A 24453-nucleotide genomic window follows, 5' to 3' on the forward strand; every position below is an offset into this window, starting at 1 on the left:
AAAGTTAAAATTTAAGTCTTTTATATATATATATATATATATATATATATATATATATATATATATATATATATATATATATATATATATATATATATATATATATATATATATATATAACTAGTGAGTAACTTTAGAAGCATATTAGAATGTATGTGTGTCCCCATTCTAAAAAAAAAAAATGAAAATGCGATGTTTCAAGTTTCAACCTTAAACAATATTTTCTTTATTAGGTTAAGAAAAAAATTAACTAATTTTGTATTATTTTATAGTTGCTACAAATCAAAACGGTCTAGTGGATGTGAAAGATTTTATGTTGCTTAACTGAATTCCTATATTTCTCCATTTGCACCACTCAATAATTGTAATAATTATACAGTTGAATTATCTGATGATTAATAAAATAAAAATTTATACCTTTTTATGTGTAGTAATTGAGATCTCAATAAATAAAGTAAAAATAACATATGAATGTGTCCTGTTTGTTATATCAATAAGTCACGTAGGTCCTTATGCAGACAAAAACAAACTGACACATTTATTTTCATCTTTCATCTATCTTAGGGGGTGTTTGACTTAGCTTTCACAGCCAAAAGTCCTTTTTGGAAAAGAAAAAAAAACAAAAGATGTTTGGTAAACTAGTTTTACAAAGTTACTTTTGGATTTTTTATACAAGAAAAATCAACTTTTTGGAAAAGTCAGGAAATCCTGACTTTTTGTAACTTTTTCAAAAAGGACTTTTGGGCTTTGAGAAGCTAAGTCAAACACCCCCTTAATAAATAAAACTCATTGCTGCCACTTGTCAATTTCTCCCTCATTAATCAATGTTTTTCAATTATTTAAAAAAATGCCATCTAAGTACTATTTTTATATAATCAGTAAAATTCCTTAATTTTACCTGATACTGACAGGCAATTGACCGAATTTTTGAATGTCTTTCCATTTGACACCTAATTCATTGAATTCGAATAAATATCAGTGTTAATATATGGAATGTTGACTGTTATAGCGATTTTTTAGTATCTCTTCAACCTTTGAATTTTGTTTTTCTTCTAATCATGGAACTTTGTATCTCTTTCAATTATATGAATTCGTAATTACATTAAGTGTTAATACCAAGCTCTCAAAAATCGACATTAAAATACCAAGTACCACAACAAGTTAGTAATTTCATTCATCGTTTTATCTCTTTAATCGATTTTTTAATATACATATTGATGTGAAATGTTCTATAAACTTAGATTTATATGGATGAAAGTTTAGAAATGAAAGTACGATGCCATTTTGTGATACACATGAAAGTATGTTGCTATTAAGGGATAAAAATGAAAATATGATGTTATGTCAATCTTCTATCCTAATAAATAAGAATATTTTACTGTCACTTGTGTTATAATAAAATTCAAAATTACCAACAAAGTATTACATTAAAAATTGCTTAATGTTACAACTTGATATTTTTTTTAAAAACCCCGTTTAAAACACGGGTCTTACACATAGTGAAGCAATATAAAAACTATTGGAAAGACATTAACCAAATTAAAACCACGATCCAATTGTAGATTGAATGTGAGATATTTAAGGAGACGGGTTTGTTTTGGTCCTTTTGCATAAATATTAAGATTTGATTTTCAGTAGTCATTAAGGTCTTGATTTGTTAAATAAAAAGTACTTGATATAAAATTGTGGTTGAACACTTGAATATGAGGTTGATAAAATGACAAAAGAAAACCATCGTCAAGAAATAACATCAATGGTTATTTTACAAATGGTTAATGTGAAAAGAAATGATAATAAAAAATGAAGCTAAAAGAGGGTCGAACTTGTGACCTCTAGCTGAAATCATAAGAGTGGCTTACCCGCTAAGCTATAAATGTTTTATAGATGTATATAATACTAAAGATTAATATATAACAAAAATAAGATAATAAAATCAAAATCTATTCTTAGATCAAATATGAGCGCGAAGTTATTACCAGACTACCTATCTTATGCTTTTCTCCCTTTCTGCTAACAGAATTCTCTCTCTCTCTCGCACGCTCTCTCTCTCTCTCTCTCTCTCTCTTTCTCTTTCTCTCTCTCATACAAACATGAAACCTTCATCTCTAATGGCGTCTCAGTGATTATTGAGGTTTAAGTAGATCCTTCAAGTGTTCATTCTTCAATCGCAGAATAATCACAACGATTGAATAGGTAATCTGCTTACTGTTTTTTTTCATTGTCAAACATGCGTTTGCCTAAATTAATATTTCATTCTTATAATTTTTTGATTTTTCTTCGAATCACGTTGATGATTTTAACCGAATTACATCCGGAGTAGATCTTAAATATTATGCGAATTATTTTCTGTTGGAGCTGATCTCTGTTTGAATCTCGTAAATGCACATCATCAAACATTCGTGTGGGGTATAGCCAGAGGAGATGAAAGGACAACACTCCGGTGAGTGGACAGAGGTCCGGCGAAGGAAACAACAGCTAAATCATAACTCAGTGTCGATCAACTTACATATGGCAGGATTCTCAAATGGAACAAGAAAGACGACCTGGCTAAACCTTTCACCAGACATGGAAAGGTGATTGACGTCTACATCGTCGGGAAGAAGGATTCTCACAGAAGAAATTTTGCTTTCGAAGGATTCTCAGGAATGAAGAACGTGAAAGCCCTAAAATAAGACTCACTCCAAGGAATCAAATATCGTGACGTCCAATTGTATGTAAACGTGTTAGAGAAAGCCTCCCTAAAACCCCCATCCCTCACCATCGAACAACTGCTCCCCAGTCTTTTCCGATTTCACTTCAGAGATAGCGTTAAAGGAATCTAATCTGAAACAACTCCTCCCATCGTACTCAACCCCAACACCCTGATGCATGAATGGCTGAGAAAATCAGTTCTGATCGGAGAAACACATGGCTAACTTACGAACAAACAAAGAATATGATTAATAAATTTGCAGAGATCACTACAACATTGTAATTTCATGTTCTTTTCAAATAAAATGCATAGAGTAAACCGATACATGAGACTGGTCAAGATTGAGGAGTCTGAAAACGAGAAACATTTTGAATCTATATGCAAGGATCTCGCCTATTTCCTATACAAACATAATACGATTCACAAATACCCTGTTTGAATGTTTCTCGTTTGAGTGATCTCCGTTGCATCATCTGATGTTTGGATAATCTCTGCTTGAATATAAGTTATCAAATATTTGACTTCTCACATCTTCATTGGTAAATTCTTCATCGAATTGCATGCTAGAGTTTATGTTAGATCAAAATTTTTGTGCAAATTCAAATAATATCTGTTTGAATTTCATTTAGTTTTCGTTCGTAAGACCTCTTAGCATGTTTTGGTTCATAAATGAAGTTTGAGTGATGGGATTAGATAAAGTTTGCAACTTTATGGCTCATCAAGGTCCCTTGAGCATAATATTTTTGGGATATAGAAGTTGGGTAGGTTTTTAGAAACATATATATGTGGTTTAGGCCATTTTTTTCATGTTTTGACCTAGTTGGGTGAGGACAAGCATAAGTCATCTAGAGATTAGTTAGCTCTAGCACACGATGAAAATTTGTGGAAGAGTTTATGGGAGAGAGATTTGTAGTTATAGGGTACTTCTCTCAAATACCCTTTACTAGTGCACTAGATGTGGGCGATCGGTTTTCTCAGTAGATATCACGCTCGAGACTTGTATGAATGGGGAGCTTCACAGGTGCATCCCTATGACACCATTGTGTATGTCTCGCTATGCTAGTATTGGGGACATACCATCGGCCACTTAGTGTCTTTTTTTCCATCATGTGTGTTTTTTCATGCTCCCTCATAAATCAACGTTGTAAGGATTTTTTTCTAGTTTTTTGTTTTTTTGACCAAATGCACCAAAACTATATTTTCTGTAAGATTCAGGGCTGGAACACTTTAGCGCTAAGTTTAGTATAAAAGTGGTTTTTGTGTTGGGATGTAGATGTTCTTAGCAAACCCACTTTACATGATGTGCTCTTCCTCGATGAAATTGAGAGTTCAAGTCTCACTTGAGCTATAAGTGATACTTATGGTTGACCTGAACCCGTAAACCTAATTTGCAATACTACCAAACACCTCATGAACAACTTCAAGAACTCATTTATTTTAGAAGTGTATTGCATCAAAGAATGCTTGATCAGTTACAAATATATAACCGTAAGTGCAAATAAATGTATGGGATCTAGTCAACCAGACGAGTGCCCAAAACACACCAAGTGTTCATGTCTCTTTAAGCACTCTAAAGAATCCTAAAACACAAAAACTTCGGGTCTCAATTAAGTTAGTGCATTAAATTATATATTGCCGTTTCGTTTTTACTTAATGGTAGTAAAATGTTATAATGTGTTAAAGTTAGCAATGATGTGTCATGTGCATTTGACCATGATCCCATATTTAATTTCCTAAATAACCTTTAAAGCAAATGTCATTTCTGGTTGACCCCCCTCCCATGGAGATCTCTCTTAATTTATCAAAATATAACTTTCTTTTTATCTAAGTCAAAATCTTCTTTTCAAAGTATATAAAGCATCTAGTGCAAAATATAAAAGTTCTTATAGCAATATTTTCCTAGAAATGGTAAATTCGCTTTGCATGTAAAAAAATTGTTAACCCATTAGAAAGAAGATTAACATTTATGTCTACCGGTAGCTTACATACCAACTCTATTTAACATACCTTCTTTCCATAAGGAACCCTAAGTGTAGGTTTATTCCAAGACTTCTTTTCTTTTCATAGCTTCTTATACATTGATTAATTAATTTACATATAATTAATGAATGTTTGATGATTATCATTTAGTTTTAATAACCGAATTTTTAAGTGACTATCTTTCTGTTGGATATGTAATAAGCCCTAGCTTCTTGCATTTGTTCATGGTTCTTATCAATCTCTTGTTCTTTTTAACTTTCTGTCAAGATTATAATCTTAAATATTGCATATATATATATATATATATATATATATATAGTAGGTGACTATTATTAACTTCTTGTTATTTACACTTCTAGCTATAAATGGAGGGGTCAGACCGTTATATTACACTAATGGAGAGACATGACTTGGAGAACGAGAAATATTTTGCCTCTATCTGTAGGGACCTAAGCTATTTCCTCGGTTATATATATATATATATATATATATATATATATATATATATATATATATATATATATGACCATTCCCATTTGTTGAGCATGACTCTTTATATGGGAAACAACAATACATTTATTAAGACTATTTGAAAAGAACTTTCACTTTAAAGAGACTACTACATTTTATTTTCTTAAAGTATTTGGTGGATCGTTTGAAACCATTAAGCTTCATACCTATTTATACATGTTACCACCTCCTCTAAGGAAGGTTCAAGATTTTTCTACTATATAGATACATCTACAACATTCAAGAATCGTCTACCATAATTTATATCTATTTACTAGCTTCTAGAATGTTCTACCATGTCCTAGAGAAGTATATGACATTCTTGTGTCTTCCACGATCTTCTAGAATGTTTCATAACATTTCTAGGGTCTACCTTGCCATTCTAGAGACTTTTGGTATGTTTTATAATATTTTAAAGGCTTTTACGATGTTTTAGAATCTTTAAGATCATTTATAAAATTATAACATTTTTTGATAAAGGGCTAAACTCTATTAGGCTAAGATCCATTGGGATATTGATGACCTTTAATACCCCCCCTAACACCAACCCATATTCTTTATATCATGTTGAGTTGATTATGAAAGTTCTCGTATATTTCGGTACTCACCATCTTCAACAACGAAATCAAACAAAGCTTCACACCCAAAACTCCCAAATCATTTAAGCGGTATCGAAGGTGGTCTAGTTGTACCAAATCCGGAAGTGGCATTTGACCATATGTTATTGCACCCAAATAAAATGTAACTATCATTTGTGGTCGTGGCTAAACCTCTAAATCAGTAACGTAAAGCCAATAAAGATGGTCATTTAACAAACTTCATTTTGGCGGATGAAAAGTTTGACGTGGGAAGGAATCCTTTGAGTTATTAACTTCCATGAACTCTTTCTCATATTATAAACATCACCTAGTAGGTGTGTTAGCATGTTGATGTTAGGTTTTTCATAATGTTGTATGCTTTCAAGTTTAACAAGTTTGTAATAAGGAGTTTTGGGATCAAAACAAAACGCCAGGAGATAACTATTGTAGGACATGCAAAGAAAAATTCCTTATGGTTTTTATATAACTTTTTATCAAGACATTAGATGATCATATCATTTATTTAATCGAATACACACAATTTAATAACATAATTAAGTATCATAAATATGTATTAAGTTTTTATTTATTTATTTATTTGTTTGAAATGGAAAACTATCATACTCCTAAAATTATCCTAAACACCACATATGTCTCCTAGTGAGACTTGAACCCATGACCTCTCATTTGAGAGAGTCACTCTTTACCGCTAGGTCAAAGGCCCTTTGGTAAATATGTATTAAATACCATTAGTAGATTTCTTTTTTGAGTTCTATTAGTTTATTTATAGATAATTTTTTTGGAATCTAAAAATTCATAATATTAAAATAAAACTTCGATGTATTAACAACATCCAATTATTAATTGGATCTCAACCCAAACCAAATGTCCAATCTATTAGCCCATAACCCGGGCAAAATACCATTTTATCCTTTATTTAGCTTGGCCCCAAGTCAAAGCGCAATTCAATCTACTAAGAAGGACCAAATTCTACTTGGCAACCCAAGTCCCAATTATGGCCCTTAAACGTATCCCACCAAGAATACGTCAAATATAGTGGAACCGTCAGTCTGATAGGCAGTTTGGGCAAAGAGCGTCAAATGTCGTACGTCGGGTCCTTGCTCTCACCCTCAACCTCTGAATCCAATATTCATTCCTTGGCGCCAATGCGCCAAAGTCAGGGTCAAGACAAAATAGTATCAATTGCCTCTAAGAGTAACAGGTGGAGCACTCAGAACGTTGCTTCTGGCAAACCTGCACCAATGGAAAACGACCACTTGAGGAGCACGGTCTACCAATTAAAGGTCGTCTATCCCTCCTAAACCTGAAAAGGTAAAATATAATGTTGGGGATATGTCCCACCGACCGCATGTATAAAAAGGTCCCTTCTCCTCCAAGAGAAGGGATCGAGAACAAAAACCCTTAAACACTTACTTAAAACTTTTTCACCTTCTCTCTAAGAGACGAATTGACTTTATTGTCGGAGCTTCGTTTCAGGACTACCTCCCAGACGAAGACTAACAATCTTGTTTCTTTTGCTATGATTCTCAGGACCTTCATTCCATCCTTCAAAGAGATGGAGTTAAGCCGGAGACATATCAAGATAGTTGGCGCCATCCAGACCTACACCCAGTACGACACAACCTAATAAATAACAATACGTGTCTACGATGGTAAACACAAGACTTACATCATCACAAAACAATAACACTGACCCCGCCAGAGAAACTCATCACAAAAAAATAGTGACGAGTGTAGGGTGCCCACTGCTTACCTTTCTAGTCAACAAAAAGCCAACATCAAAAAATAACAACGGCAGTACGGAGTGCTTATGATCAATAGACCATGCAAGAAACGTGAGCAACATGAGTCAAACCACGACATCAAAGCGCTGACCCAACAAATCAACACCATCAATGTAGAGACTAAATGTTGTAAACGTCGAAATGTTTGTTTCTTTAGTTTCGCATGTTAGTTATTTTACTAAGTCTTCATTTTTGCAAAGCGTATAGTTCCGGACTTAGTATATTTTTTATACACTCAGGTTTCCTATAAATAGGGACTGAGGTTAGAAGTAGAGGATCGAATGCACAAGTGATTCATTAATCATTCGCAATTTCTCTCTACTTATTTTGTAATCAGTTCTTCATCAATATAAGATCTGATTAATATTTACTTTTTGTGTTCTTACTTTTCATTCATACAATCATGATTGCATTCTAAATCTCGATAACAATTCTCTTCAATTGGTATCAGAGCAGGATTCAAACTGCATTGATCTGATTTTCGTTTTAGAATCATTTGCTTTTTGAGTAGTAACTTCACTCAAAATTTTCCGCGCATTTTGGTTCTGAAAATCTCTCTTGATCTTCAGATTTGAATCGATTCTGCATTTGAATTGTTTAGTCGAGTGATCGATTAGCAATCGGTGATCAATTTGTTCGATCAATTCACAAATTCATCAAGTTTTTCAAGCTTTCTAAAATTTCTCGTGTTCATCAATGGCGAACTTCAACATGAACACCATGACTTCTTTCTCTCACTTACTTGGTTCTTCAACTAAAATTCCAATGTTAATCCTTGAATACTATGATCAGTGGGCTGATAGGATGGAGGATTACTTAAACGGAATCGATGAAGAGCTCTGGAATTGTATCAGTGGAAAAGGTCACCTTCCTGATAATGTTCAACCAATTGGACAATCTTCTTCTTCAGATGAAGTTGCTAATCAAGAGAATCGCATGAAGCAAAAAGAGAAAAGGTGTATGAGAGAACTAAGAGGTGCTTTGCCTCCTGTGGTTTACAATTACATTCGTAGTTGTAAAACAGCCAAGGACATTTGGATCACACTAAAAGAGAAGTATCAAGGTAGCGAAAAGACGAAGATCAATTCTATTAAGCAATGTCTTGTTGAACTTAAGGAATTCAGACAAAAGGATGTTGAAACTCTTGAAAACTACTATGATCGTCTGAATGAGCTTGTTTATCGTTGCAGTAGGTATGGAATCACAAGGTCTCTCATGGAATTCAATCTAACATTCATCATGGGTCTTCGCAAAGAATGGTGTAGTGTGAGTATGATGATAAAGAACCAACAGAGTTTTGATACAACCAGCTTGAATGATCTCTACAACCAGATGAAAACACACGAAAGTGAAGTTACAGAAATGCTTGAAGAATCAAAACAGAGTCTAGGAGGTCCTTTGGCTTTGGTTTCAAAGATTTCAGAAATTGATACTGGTGAAACAGAAGGATCGGATAATGAAGGTTTCTTAATGAACTCTGATGATGAAGCAGTTGCATTCTATTCAAACAACAGAGTTAAGAAATTTTTCAAAAAGCCTTTCAAGCCAAAAGGAAAGCCAAATGATGCGAAGAGTGGTTTCATAAAAGCTGGAGGTGAGGAAAAGAAGAAATTGGAAAAGGTTGAAGAAAAGTAGAAAGATGCGAAGGAAGAGAAGAAACTAAAAGGTGATTCTGGAATTTATTGTCATTACTGCAATGGGGCAAATCACTTCGCAGCTGATTGTATGCTAAGAAAGAAAGAGGAGAAGAAAAAGCAAAATCAAGGATGAAGCCTACTACTCAAAAAAGCTTGAGGAGGTGCGCACGAAGGCAAAAGGCTTGTCATTAGTTGCGAAAAGAGAGTCTGATGAAGAAGAAAGTGGAACTTATCAGATCTGGTCTTCAGGATCTGATGATGAAGAAATGAGGCATCCAACTCATGGTGCAATGTTCGCAAGCTATGAAGATAATTGCGAAGAGGAAGTTTCTGGACGATGCTTTGTGTCCAAGTCCACTGATAAATCTCCAATGACCACCAAGGTACGTGCTATTCTTGAATCATTTAATATTCCTTTATCTGCTTATGATGCTGAAATAACTTCATTTGATGATACTGTTGCTTATTTTGATTCTGTTATTGTGTCTGCTAGTACAGAAGCAAAAAATCTAAAATTGCAACTAGTAGATACAAGAAGAGAATTAGAAATAAAACGAAGCAGAGTAGATAAACTTGAACTACAAATGGAAAATGTAAATTGTGATAGGAACAATCTAGATAAAGAAGTTAGGTTGTTACTAGCACAAAGAAACATTTATTGTAACTCTGCTAAACGTTTGTATGCGAAGTTAACTGGTTTACATTATTCATCTGAAATAAGCAAAGAACAACATAGGAAACTTTTACCTTTTCTTGAATATGAACGTGGAAAAGTTGATGTTGTTTCTTATGACTGCGAAAACACAATTGCTCATTTTGACAAAATACCTGATGATAGATTCGTATATGGTATTGTCAAAATTGATGAATTCTTGAATGCTGATGATTTGGTTGATATTGTCAATGAAAGTTTGACAAAGAATGAACAAGTGAAAATCTTAAAGAAAACTGAAAATTCAACTCTTGATTCTCAACTCAATTATGCTGATGTCGATGACAATTCAGATTATGTGAGTGAAATCAGTGAGATCGAAGAGGAAGAAGAGGTTGATTGTTCTAAATTGTCAATCATTAATATCACATCTAAGGTCAAAGGTAAAGAAATTATAGTTGATTCAATAGTAAAGGATGAAAATGATAAACCCTCTACTTCGCAACATTGTGACTTTGATAATGTGGAAGTTGAAAGCTAGAAGACTGATGGCACTGATGAAGACAAAGAAGAAGTGAAGGATTCACATGAAACACCTCAACGAGTTGTTGTTAATCAAGTGTTTGGTGATACAAAAGAATTCGACAAAATTCTTAATGACAAAGGTGCACATTATTTGGAAACTAACACTGTGGTTTATCGAAATTTTACATGTACAGATAACATAATCTTTCCAAATCAAGTCTTTGTCACAACTGGAAATATTGAGAAAACTAAAACTGAATTCAACAAAATGGTTGAAAATGATAATCAAAGGTCAACTACTGAAGATTTCTTTGCAAATCAAAGTACAGTAGAAAACTATTTGACTCAAAATTTTTATGTTTTTCAAGGTCAAAAATCATCACAAAAATGGGTGGTTAAACGTGAAAAAGAAAACAAAGTTTTTGAAAAAGATGAAAAACCAAAGATGGAAGTGAAACTAAATTCTCATGAATTTAAATTGACGGTTGGAAAGTATTCAACAGAAAATAATGTTTCAAAAAGAAAAGCAAGAAAAGCAATCTTTTGGCAAGTTGTGTCTAATGATAAACCAAAAGTTGAAAAAGCACAAATTTCAAAGAAAAAATCATCAAAATTTCAAAAGGATACAAGTTTTCACAAACCAATATATTCTGTTGACAAAATTTCAATGAAAAATAATAATAAATTTGTTCGAAAATATGACAACATTAGAAAATTTGAGACTTCGCAAAAATTTGTGAATGATCATAAGTTTCACAATGTTGGCAAATTAACGAATAATTCATCAAATTTGAATGTCAAAACTCAAGCAAAACCAAAATTTTCACCTAAACAACCAAATTTTCTAAATCCTTCAATTTCAAAACCGATCAAATTTTCGTATACAAAAGGAAAATCTGATATATATACGATCAACAATTGGCTTGAAGGGAAAGGTAAACAATATCAAAATGGGAAGTTTTCAGAGCAACAGATAAAGACTGCATTTGACAAGTTCGTCAATAAGTCTACTACTGGTAGTTCATCATCTCATGATTTGCAAGTCCCGGTACAAAAATGGAAACCAGTTATGAAAGTTGCGAATGTTGTGAAGGATGAGATGAAAGTCAATGGAAATCCAAAACTATTGAACAACTATATTTCAATATCTAGATCTGATGATGTTGATTTAATGGATAGTGTCTCAGACAAAGTGAAAACGTGGTTTTTAAATTCAAAGAATTTTCAAAAACTACTAATGAAGCACCCAATAAGTTTTGGGTTCCTAAATTTTTTCAATAAAAATCAACATCTCTACGGAAGATCCAATACCGAAAGATTGGAATCCCAGAGACTCGCTTCTAATAACTGCGTGCATACATCACAAACATATCCATCGAGTCTACATAGATAATGGCAGTAACACGGATATCCTGTAAGAACATTGCTTCCAGTAACTAATAGACTCCTGGAAGGAAGAAATGTAACCCCCAATGGGTGGACCTCTGGTTGGTTTCACAGGACATAGCCTATGGCCACTCGGAACAATACACCTCCCACTAACATTAGTCAGGTACGACGGGAGAGAGAGCAGGACACAAACAATTGAATCCTCTATGATACGCTACCCAGCAGAACAAAACATATGGTTAGGGCTCCTGAAACTCTTAAAGCTGCAAGCTATGCCGTCAACAATTCACGACTTGTTAAAATTCGGCACACAGTCCGGATCAATAACCCTTGTCACCGACACTTTGCACAGGCGGACGTGTCACCAAATCATGGCAGCATTAGACATGGTCAGTGCCCCCAAGAAATCTAAAGCAGACCACCCACTATAAAAGCACGTAACACATGGCGAACACCCTGAACCAACAATAAAGATCGGAGTCATTATATTGGCGGAAACCAAAGTCCAAATAGTTGCACTACTAACACGCTTCGCCAAGGTATTTGCATGGTAGCCTGCGGATATGACCGGAGTGGACCGAAAGATAATCGAACACAGTCTAAACATCATACAAGGAAGTACTCCGATAAAGAAAAAAAGGAGGGGGCAGGAAAGTGATAGAAACAAGGCAGTCAATGAAAAGGTCTCAAAGCTTGTAGATGCAGGCATCCTTCGGAAAGCAATGTTCACTACATGGATATCAAACCCGATAATTGTAAAGAAGCACAACGGATCGTGGCGAATGTGCATCGACTATTCCGACCTAAATAATGCATGCCCAAAAGACCATTACCCCCTCTTGGAAATAGACCTGAAGGTCGAATCTCTGGAAGGCTTCCAACTCAAATGTTTTTTTTGACGCCTACAAAGGCTATCACCAAGTCCAGATGCGACTGGAAGACAAGGAAAAGACGACCTTCCACATCGATTGAGGCACGTTCTGCTACCAGAAAATGACATTCGGCCTTAAAAACGCCGGTGCGACATACCAGCGCCTGGTGAATACAGTCTTTGCAGAGAAGATCGGAAAGAATTTGGAAGTATATGTCGATGACATGGTCATTAAAAGTCGCAACGAAGCAACATTTATCCATGATGTCGAGGAGACTCTCCAGACCCTGGCACGAGCACAGATGAAACTCAACCCGAGAAAATGCACTTTCGGGGTAGAAGAGGGCCAGTTCTTGGGATACCGAATAACTAAAGAGGGAATCAAACCAAACCAAGTCAAGATCTAGGAATTCCTTGATTCCAAGACCCCACATAGCATAAAAGGGGTCCAGGAAATCAACAGAAGGCTAACTGCACTAGGCATGTTCATAGCCAAATGAGTAGAAAAAAGCCCTACCACTCTTCCACACCCGGAAAGGGTGTGTCGACAAGAGTCACTCAAATGGACGAAAGAGGCCGATACAACCCTCCAATGCTTAGGAGGCCCTTCATCGGCTACCAACAGTGGCGAGCCCCCTCCTAGGAGAAACCTTATAGGTATACCTCGCAACGACCGATGAAGCCATATCATCGATACTAACGGCAGAAAGAAACAAGAAGCAGTCAGCAGTACATAAAAGGCCCCAAAACACTACTAGAAAAACAGCCTTTTACGACGCTCATTGCGCGTCGTAAAAGGCTCAGACGACGCGCAAATGCGCGTCAAGGAAGGCCCTGTCATAAAGAGAGACGACGCTCATTTACGACGCGCAATTACGACGCGCGTTTACGACACGCAATGTGTATCAAGGAAGGCCCTGTCATAAAGGAAGATGACACGCATCCGCGTGTCGTAACCTTACGACGCGCGTGTTAATGACACACAATGCGTATCATTAAAACCCCTGTCAAGAAAGGCCATGTCATAAATGAAGATGACACACATTTTTGCGTATCGTAATTTTTATTTTTCTTTTAAAAAAAATTATTTATAGATTTACTAATTTTCAAATTAAATTTGCATTTCATGTTTCATAATAAAAAATAAAATACCATATACAAAAAATACAATCCATTACACAAATGTTAATGTCATACAAAATAAAATACAATAAATAAGAAACATAATTCATTGCACTAAAATGTCAAATACAAATAATCATTGCTAACTATATAACCTAATACTACATTGCTATTAAAGGACATCGTCATAACTCACTGAAGGTCTTGGAACAATGTTCTCGTCATCAACTCTTACACCAACCTTGCTTTAGTAGATGACTTTCACACAATCAATTTCAAACAATTATACAAATAATCATAGGAGGCATACAAGATATCGAAAAATTTATAAGATTATCCAACCAAAATAAAATAACATAAAAAAACATATCTGTTATATGACAGTGGCAGCGGGATTTCTCCGGGTTGGCTTCAAAGGTGGTTTTCCGGTGGTGGCTGGTGGTCACCGAAAAACAACACATCAGTAAAAAAAACAAATCAAAGAATCCTTACCTGTTCTGTGGGCAGTGGCCACCGGATTTTGGGGGTGTTCAACGGCTCCCTTTGTTTTTGCTTTTTCACCAACACCAGACTTCTCCCCCTTTTCTTTCTTTCCACTTTTATCTGCAAACATTATTAAAATTAAATATAATAATAACAATAATAATAATGATAATAATAATAATAATAATAATTACCAACCCTTTTGCTTTATCACTAAATATTCAGAGGTTCAGGGTTTTCAGGGAAAAATGATAATGACCTTTATCTTTATCTAAATTCATTCGATTGAAATTCCATTTGTTTTTCTTACTTTGACTTGTGATACTTGCTAGAACAGAAGAAGCAATCTCATTGGCTCCATAACTAATGGAACTCAAGATTCCACTAGATGATGATCTACCAAGTCCTTTAACATATAAAGAGGATAAAATCAATATTTTAAAAGGATGACCCCTCTGGTTGATCTATCACCTCAGTCCACCTTATAGCCCATTGGTGTAAAACTTGCGCCCAACCTGTTGTTATGAGTCCAAAGCAATATTCAGTAGAAAACTCAAGATTCAAATGAATCGTATTATGCACCTAGCTAGCTTGTTTAGCTATACATATAATTAAACAACTTTAAAAAGGGTACATAATGAGTGAACATACTGCCAACTGGCTATTAATTTTAAAGACTATTGCATGTGTCGTGTAGTGTAAATTTAAACCAGAAAGAAATCAAGTGAAACTCCATCATATATATATATATATATATATATATATATATATATATATATATATAGTTAGAGAGAGAGAGAGAGAAAGAAAGAACCTGTTGTGCCTGAAGACAAGCATATTTCCAAAAATGCCCTTGCACAACAAGGTGGATTGCAACCATTACTGGATTCCAAAAATGCCCTTGCAGGACAACAACCTGTTGTGCCTGAAGACAAGCATATTTCCCTTGGACGCCCTTTGCAAGCCCAACCGGAGAACAGAGTGACAAGGGCAATATCGGAAGGAGGAGCTAACAAAAACCATGTGTTAAGAGTTAGAAACTTAGACTTCACAATGAAGAAATAAATAAACAATGGTTTGAGAAAATTTTGACAAAAATAGACAAACCTGCCATATGCATATTGTGGCGAAATGATTTTGATTCCTCTTTAGTAAGTGATCCAACTAACCATGGTAAAACACATTCAATTACTCTCAAAGGCATTACACATAAACCTTGGTATAAGAGCTCTCGTTGTCTTTTAGGAATAAAATGCCTGTGTGAAAGTGGGAGAACCTGAAATTGAAATCACATAAGGGCGTTATGGTAAATAAAAGTCATAAAAAGAAAGACTAGTGATTCACTATTTCACTCATTCACATGAAGTTCTTCATTTTGAAATGTTTCTCAATGATGGACATGATATGATCAGCATGTGAGCATAGCTTTGAACAAAATTCAGATGAAGATGAATTTGCTCCCTCTTTTTGTATGCTTCAATCAAACATCTAAATTTGTCAAAGTCACTCTCTTCTTCTGTGTGTTCTTGGGCGAATGACAGCTCAACATCTACAGCAGGGAATATAACTTTATCTTCCGCAATACTGCATTCAAAAGGATAAAATTAGTATCAAATTATCAATGTTTCAATATGCAAACTTGTCAAATTCACGTGATTGCTACAGAAGGGTACCTATGAAATATGCAAACTTCTGCAATAAATTGGAGTCTTTTATTAAACGCGGATATATCTGAAAAGTCTCCAGATAACTGTATCCTTCTAGCTGTTTCAGCTATACCAATTAATTCTTTTATTATAGCTTTGTGCCAGTGTAATATTTCATCTACAGGGCGATCAGGTAGTGAATCTGTGGAATCGTCAATTGACCTCAAGAAAGATTCTCGTTTTTTAGGTCTGGAAGATAAACATGGACAATAATGCCCTTCCTCACACTCTTCAGAGCTTTTTCGCTTTTTAAAACCATTTGCACCATCCATCCACGTGAATATAATCTTAAATTAGAATAAGAAGTAATTTGTCAGATAGGAACGAGAAAATGAGTAAAAGATGAACATGGACAAGAATACCCTTGCTGACCTGTTGAAGTAGCTTTTCTTATGGGATTACTTTGCATAAATAATTACGCATCTCATGGCGTTCTTCAGAAAATACAGAAGCTGAAAGCCATGGAAGAAACTCTGCCATCATGTTTATAGGAATGCTGCATAAAAATTGCCAAACTAACGAAGCTTGTTCCTCAAATGAAAATTTCTCAACGAGCAAGGGGAACACCTAAAATGAGAATTAACAATTATTTTATTTGAATATTGAGATAAAAACATGATTCTTGGATAAACTTGTTAGACATTATTACCTGTTCTTCTTCTTTGGACATGTGTTGATTGATTGATGTTTGAAGGGCACATGTGCAGGATGCTAATTCTCTTCTAAAGCTTTCTTCATTTTGCATGTCTGAATCCAGTAATGTGAATAGTTGATCAAAGATGACACTTTCACCCTCGTGTTCAAGAGAATACGTTCTAGCCACGTTCTTGACACGGATGTCTAAAGCTGGAAAAATAACCTGAAAGTATGAAAGAAATAAACATGTTACAAATCTTATGCAACATAGCACCATATCTTTTTAGAATGAAGCCACTGATAAGAAAATTAGTAGGATTATTACTGTTGATATATAATATCAAAGAATGAAGCCACCAACAGTTGTTGGCCCAATAACAACCCGCAAAATCATTACTTTTGATATATAATATGAAATATTTATATGTTGAAAGTGAAAATTTAGAATGTGGGTCCCATTCCATTTACCTTTTTATTTGCTCTTGCGTATATGATCAATTCCTTGGTGTCAGATTCAAGAACACCTTTAGCTATAATAGCCACAACTATGATGGTGGGCTGTTTGAGGGCAAGATTGGATAAAGCAGCAGCACTGTTGTAAAATAAGGAACAAATGTCATGAAACAATTGTTTTGTTGTGAATTTTTGTATTTTTAATTGACATGATGTGGTGTTGATGTGTTGTAGTATGATTTAGTAGGTTTATGTTTATTGAAACAATTTTTATCAATATAGTAACCAAATTTCTGTTTTGCTCCAATTTTGAAACAGTAGGTGTAAATTACAAAAATGGTCCTTGGCTATAGGGAATTTTTGCAAAATTGGTCCTACTAAGTTTTTTTTTTTTGCAATTTTGGTCCTTATTTGAAGTGTAACATTTTGGTCCCTGTTCCAAGTACAATAAGTATATTATCCTTTTCAGAATTTTTATAAATGTTTGTTGAAGTCACTAACCAACAACCGAGTTCTTGAAAAAAACGTTTGTGGGGGAGTAATCAATATCATTACTTCTTGTAACTTGAAAACTTTTAATAAATATAAAATTTGCAATTTTTAAGTCAAATTGATAGAAAGATTTAAGAATGATATAAAAGTAAAAACTTAAAAATTAAAACTGACATTCTGTAGGACGCGAAATTAATAAATACATCTGCAGTAGGATGTGCAGCTCAAGCAACTTCAACTCTGCAAAAGCATAGAGCAATTTAATAGAGAAGCTGAGGGTTAGATGATTAGATCCTAACTTTTTACAAATTTACGCTCATCTATTATCTATTCCATTTCTCAAATACTTCAGTAACATCATTTTCCAGACACTACTTAATGGATAGTTGTTGTCTTGTTGATCATGGGAAATCAACTTGAGAGTTATCATTTGAATTTATGAAAACATGTAAAGATAAAAAAGTGAATTCGTCAGAAGAAAGTAAATATGTTACCATTTGAATTCAGTTAATTTTTTTTATCTTACCCTTGTCAGAATTCGTCCAACTGGAGTAGAGTCAAAGAATACCATGGGGGCACGTGTAATTGAATCGGTAAATTTAGTAAAGAATGATTTGGAGGCATATTGTTCCTCTCTCAGACTCACCAACAACACGCGAGTTTAAACTTCGTGTTGTGTAGTCACAACAATTAGAACATGATAAATTTAAAGCCTTACAGCCCCTGTATCTGCAATAATCAAACATCAGAAATATTCATCAACCAAATATTCAATTTGTGTTCTCACCTGAACAAATATTCATCAACCAATAAAGCCACAAAAACCTGTGTTGATACAATTCCCATATCAAAGTCTACAATGATTTATTTGTGACTAAACCCTTCCAGTCACTTACAAAGTACACAACATAAAGGGTTTTAACTATCAAGTGCACAAAACAAAATCACGCATTTCATTCCATGCCAAATTATGTCAATCATCTAAAATATTGTAAAATACTAAAATATTGTAAAAGACTACAGATGAATCACCTTTGGAGATCTCAAAAGACCAAAACTTGTAGTAAGATGAAATTGAATACAGATCGAGCTCAGATTGGTACGTATCTCTTCAAAATCTGCTTCCCTGTCATGACTAATCTCACCGCTATTCCACCAATAGCTCCGGCAGCAGCCGTCGACCTAGGGCCGGCCGCCGTTTTGTAAAGCACTCCAGTCGCTAATCCAACCACTACGCCCCAGTCGCTAATCCAACCACCACGCATTTCATTCCAGTTAACCCTAAGTTTCATGGTGTCTCTAGCCTCAGAAGCCTTCATGCCCTCTAATAAACCTTTCCCGGCGCCAACTACTGCGCTGCTGAGGTAACCAATACCAGTGTAGTATGTCAGGTTTTCGCCCCATGAACGTCGTTGAGCGATGGATTCCTCTTGAAAGAGGTATTCAGGAGATGTGGGAGGTTTATACAGGGTTTGTGCGGGGACTCTATAAGATCTTGGTAAGGATTGTATAGTTGACGGTTGTCATGGTGGTCGCCGCTTTCGTTTTGATCTAAAGATCACGGTTGGTAATATAGGTCGTAGTTAGGGCTACGATTAGGGTTTCGATCTTTCAAGAATCTGATTCCAAAGGAGAGAGAGATAGAGCAAGAGAGAGAGAGAGAGAGAGAGAGAGAAGAACTGCATAAAGAACTATTAGGGTTTTTTGGTAGAGGATTTTAGAGGCGGGGTGTTTAATTTTTTGGGATTTCATTCCCCCCGGGCTATTAAAAATCAGAGACCGCACCTTCCTTAAAAAAAATATAAAGCGACACATTTACACGACGCACATTTTTATGATAGGTGCCCTCCGTGTTTTTAATTTTTTTTCTTGGACACTAATTTTAGGGCGCGCACAAAATGCGTGTTCTCTGTCCTTCAAATTTTGCAAAACTGACATTATTTTTTAGGGCACGCACAAATGCGCATCCTCTATCAGCGAGTGTCATTGTTTGCGCGTCATTAAAGGGCTGTTTTCTAGTAGTGAAATCAACTACTTAGTCTTGGAAAAACTGGTACGGGCCCTATTTACACGACCATACGCCTATAACACTATTTTCAAGCACATGAAATTGAAGTGCTAACCAGCTTCCCACTAAAAAGGTCATGCTGAGACTTGAAAAGTCAGGATGATTGGCGAAATGGGAAATAGAACTAGGGGAGCACGACATAGATTACCGCTCGTGAACCAGTATCAAGTCCCATGCCTTAGCAGACTTCTTAGTAGAAATATCAGATGTACTTAGAGGAATACCAAAGGTCTTACCACCAGACCCGCTAGAGCCCGAGGCAAGGAAAGACATATGGGAACTACACACTGATGGCGCCGCAAGTAAGGAGGGTTTAGGCGTATGTCTAATCCTCAAAAACCCTAGGGGAGATGTAATAACATACGCCCTAAGATTCGACTTTCAGGTTTCGAACAACTAGGCTAAGTACGAAGCACTCCTCACAGGGCTCCGATTGGCACTAGAAGTCAGAGCGAAACACCTCCGGGGTTTTAGTGATTCACTATTGATAACCAACCAGATCAATGGCACTTACGAAGCCAAAGATCGAAGGATGAAAAGATACCAGGAAAAAGAAACGGAAGTTAGCACATTCATTTAATAGCTTCGAAATCAAACAAATACCCACGGGGGACAATACAAGAGCCGACGCTCTTAGCAAGCTGGCATTGACGTCCTTTGATCACCTAAATAAGAAGGTACTGGTAGAGGTTCTTAGAGAAAGGAGAATCGACAACAAGCAAGTCGATGCCGTCACAAAATCGCCGGACTGGACAAAGCCATACCTAGATTACCTGCATCATGGGATCCTCCCGGATGACCTAGAAGAGGCCAAGCAAATAAAAATCAAAGCCCCCCCCCCGCGTTCGTTATAAAAGGCGTGAAATTGTACAATATAGGGTATCTAGCATCATGGATCAGATGCGTCTCACACGAAGAAGGCCATGTTCTCCGAGAGGAAAGCCACTCGGTCGAAGTTGCAGAACACAAGGGGGCACGGGCACTCACGGGTAAAATATTGTGTATAGGAGTATATTGGCCTAACCTACACAAAGATGCGGCGAGAGTCATAAAAAAAATCATGGAATGCCAGGCATTCGCCCCGTTCCATAACTAGCCAACGACGACCATGACCAACATCAGCAGCCCATGGCCCTTCCACCAATGGGGAATCGATACCGTAGGACCATTCCCGACAGCCCCAGGGGAATTGAAGTTCCTATTAGTCACAGTTGACTACTTCACGAAGTGGATTGAAGTGGAGCCCCTAGCCATAGTCACGGACAGGTAGATGATCAGATTCATGTGGAAGAACATCCCAACTCGATTCGGCACCCCCAAGGTCCTAATAAGCGAAAATGACACCTAGTTTGAGGGAAGACCCATCAAAGAATGGTGCAAGAAAAAGCGGATCCATCGTCGCTTTACCTCAGTCACACACCCCCTGGCGAACGGCTAGACCGAAGTATCAAACAAGCCCATTGTGAACGGGCTTAAGAAATGCCTGATGAGAACAGAAAGGGGAATGGATGGAAGAACTGCCAACAGTATTGTGGTCGTATCATACTGCCGCGAGGTCAGCAATGGGAGAGACACCCTTCAGCCTAACATACAACATGGAAGCGGTGCTCCCACTCGAGATTCTAAGTGAATCATTGTGGGTAACCAGTTTCGATGCAGACTCGAACGAGGTAGAACGAAAGCAAGACCTAGACAAGCTAGACGTGAAACATCAAGCTGCTCGACTGCGAAAAGTGGCCTACAAAGCCCATACAAAAAACCTTTACAACAAACAGGTGTCGGTAAAGAACTTCAAAATAGGAGAATGGGTACTGAGTAAGAACGAGGCTAGCCACTGGGATCCACCAGGCAATCTAAGCGTGACTTGGAAAGGACCATACAAATTAGTGGGGACTCACTGGGATGGAGAATACATATTGGATGCACAAGACGGGAGACTGGTACCTCGTACATGGAATGCGCGCAAACTGCGCCACTTTTTATTGTAAAACAACTAGAAAGTGGTGTAACCAAAAGAGGGGGTAGTGATACCCGGACCTCCATCCTAAGAATTACTCCTCGGTCAAATGCTGACATGAAAATCTTTAAGTTGTCTCTAAAACTTTCCGATTAACAAAGTCTCTACAGATAGTAGACTAACCTTACTCGTCGACATACACACATGCGTATATAAACATAAACACAAACATAAGGTACAAAAATAGAGACAAAGGGGCATGCGAATTCACCAAATGACAACACGGGCTGATCACCCACATCATTTGAGCAAAATAAACCGCCAAAATGTAGCCGCAAATCTCCATAGGAGATGACCCCCTATGAACATGTCGGTTTAAACAAGCAATAAAGCATCTAGGCTCTTGAACCAGGCATACTCAAAGGGTTCGCAAGATCATAATCTTCCCCTGATAACATAACACACATGAGTCCATGGAGTCTCGAGGTGAAGATCTCGGCTCACCTTAAGCGACCACAAAAGGGAAACAATTGGTCACCCAGCTAAGGACCAAAAACAAGGCCTACAAAATACTCTTTGGGGAGTCACCTCCACAAACAAAAAGAGAAGCTCGCCAAAATAGGAAAACAATAGCGTTCCAGAAAGTACATACAAAAATAGAAACACAAAAAAAAAACACACAAGAAAAATCAACCCTGGCAAGGTTGAGTCAAGGCAGCGCCCTTAACACTACCGTTTAAAGCGAGTTCCTCCTCTTCAGAGCATAGTTGGAAAAGATCAGAAAGGATGATCTCAACTAAATGGAGATAAGACGTGAAGTCTGTCTCGGCAAAAGCCTTGATGGCAGCATGCATCGCTTCGACAGACCGTGTCGCAGTGTCCGGATCGGACGATCCAGGACCGCTGCCAACCGACCACACTCGTGCCATCCACTTCCCCATCTTTATACCAGCAACAACGCACACGAACTTCACACAATGAATCCCAAGTGCAAACTCACTACTCTCGACAACACGGCCCACCACACGAACCACCCCCATCTGAAGAACCCAATCTTAATCAGCCTCCAAGGCTTTCCTCCTTGAGACATCAGCGGCGAACTGATCGTCTCGCAGTGCCAAATGCTCTACCAATGCTTCTTTCTCCGAGACCAAATTCTAGACTTGCTGGGATAAGATATTAACCTCCCTATCCAGAGTCACCACCTGAGCTTCTACAACACTTTTCTCCCCATACAGCATGAGGTAGCGTTCATCAAACTTGCATCGCTCCTTTTCGTGAAGCCAAACCCTCTTTGCAAGCTTGTCAAGCTTTGATTTAACAACAAATAACTCCGCTAAATCGACCCCTATGTAACGAAGTCGAGCAGCAACCTCCACCAAGTAACGAGCAACGACATACTGAAGATCATTCTCCATGTGAGAATAAGAAAGAGCACCGAGAGCCTCTAGAGTAGCTAAAGGAAACGCATGTCGGAACCACTCATGGGTGCGACCCTATTTCGATAAAAGGGAACCAGGCGTAAGGTTCCACCCCGGGAGATACACACCAGGAGCACCCAAAGGCAAAGGACCCACCGTCGATAAGGCATCACCAGAAACTGAGCCCGAGATAGAGCGAGTGCCCACAACGCCTGGTTCTCCCAGCCGACGCAAATACGCCGTCTCCATTGTATGTGGATCGTCACCATCAACAATCTCAACAAAATTGGGTGACTTGGAAAGCATAGGATCAATGTTGAGTTTCCGAAGCAAATGTTGGTCAATAGTGTTGCTGATATCCTCCTCGAGAACGGAATCCGCAGCAGCAGACCAACGTCAGGAGATGACTTGGCCACTAGCCACACCTGATCCGTTGACCGCATAAGCAACCTAACCCCTGACTCAACAGGAGGGACATCGCCCTTAAAAACAGTGCCAACTTTGGCTAGAGCCGATAGTGTCTCCACTTGAGGTACTTCGTGATGCTGAAGATCCCCTTCAAAATCCCCCAATAACACTTGTTCAAGAGACAAAAGCCTCTCGCTACCTGAAACGACAACGCAAAACCCTTTTCTTTTCAAAAAAAGAAACTTGATATCAAATAAAGAAAGGAAAAAATGGGGGAAGGAAGGTAGCACTTACCATCATTGTCCATAAAAACTAAGGCATCTTTCCAAGCGACCGCTGAGCAACGCTTATTCCGACTGCTGCCAATACACAATCCAGCCAATATTCACCATTAAATCAAATCCCTCTTAATGCACGAGCCACCGAAAAACCAACCCTCGATAGTTGGGTGCCCGATCTGAAGCCATATGCACACGAGGATAGCCAGCCCCGACCAAATCATTGTTAACCTACAACCACGATCCTACCAGTTCTTTCGAGGCGCTTTCTGGTTAACTATAAAGGAATGAGTGTTTCGGCGCTGAGAAAAGGTGTGAACACCTGAATGGGTAGACAAACTGAAGAAAGACTAGAATACTTGAAGATGGGGAAGCACACCCGATGCTCGACACCCTAACTCAAACCCAACTATCTTGTTCACAGCGTTTAGGGTCAATTCGTGAACAGAGAAACCATATTCTCGCATAACCTCGTCGAAGAAATTCGAAGCAGGAAGACGAAACCCAGTCTCAAATATCGCTACCGGAATATCGACCTTCCCGGCTAGCGGTTGATAAATCGTAGACCTTTTGGACAAGAATTGAACTCCATGCTCAGGCATGAACCCAAACCGGAATTGAAGAGACTTGAATTCCTCGGGTGTAGGAGCGATTCCAGATCTAACAAAAGTCATCAGGAATCGGAGAGGGAAAATATAGGAGAAAGGAGAAGCGATAAAAGAGGATGAGACAACGCTATATCGCCAGAACAGAATGAAAAGAAGAAATGAAGAATCGAAACGAAACTACG

At 37.1% G+C, this 24453-nt stretch overlaps 1 protein-coding gene and 1 pseudogene across 1 annotated transcript; both read right to left on the minus strand.

Annotated features, from left to right (window-relative positions):
* Positions 1 to 16330: 16330 nt before the first annotated feature.
* LOC128133740 (zinc finger protein BRUTUS-like) lies at positions 16331 to 18377 on the minus strand. The gene is made up of 4 exons (XM_052771271.1): positions 18319 to 18377; positions 17055 to 17178; positions 16600 to 16809; positions 16331 to 16517 (listed from the first exon to the last, which is right to left on the minus strand). The coding sequence occupies exons 1-4, from the start codon at positions 18375 to 18377 to the stop codon at positions 16341 to 16343; spliced, it is 570 nt and encodes a 189-aa protein (XP_052627231.1). The 3' UTR covers positions 16331 to 16340.
* A 1-nt stretch (position 18378) lies between these two features.
* On the minus strand, positions 18379 to 22596 carry LOC111896877 (mitochondrial import inner membrane translocase subunit TIM23-2-like; annotated as a pseudogene).
* Between the last annotated feature and the right edge of the window lie 1857 nt (positions 22597 to 24453).

This window comes from Lactuca sativa, chromosome 4 (genome assembly GCF_002870075.4).
Source record: "Lactuca sativa cultivar Salinas chromosome 4, Lsat_Salinas_v11, whole genome shotgun sequence".
Classification (NCBI taxonomy): Eukaryota; Viridiplantae; Streptophyta; class Magnoliopsida; order Asterales; family Asteraceae; genus Lactuca; species Lactuca sativa.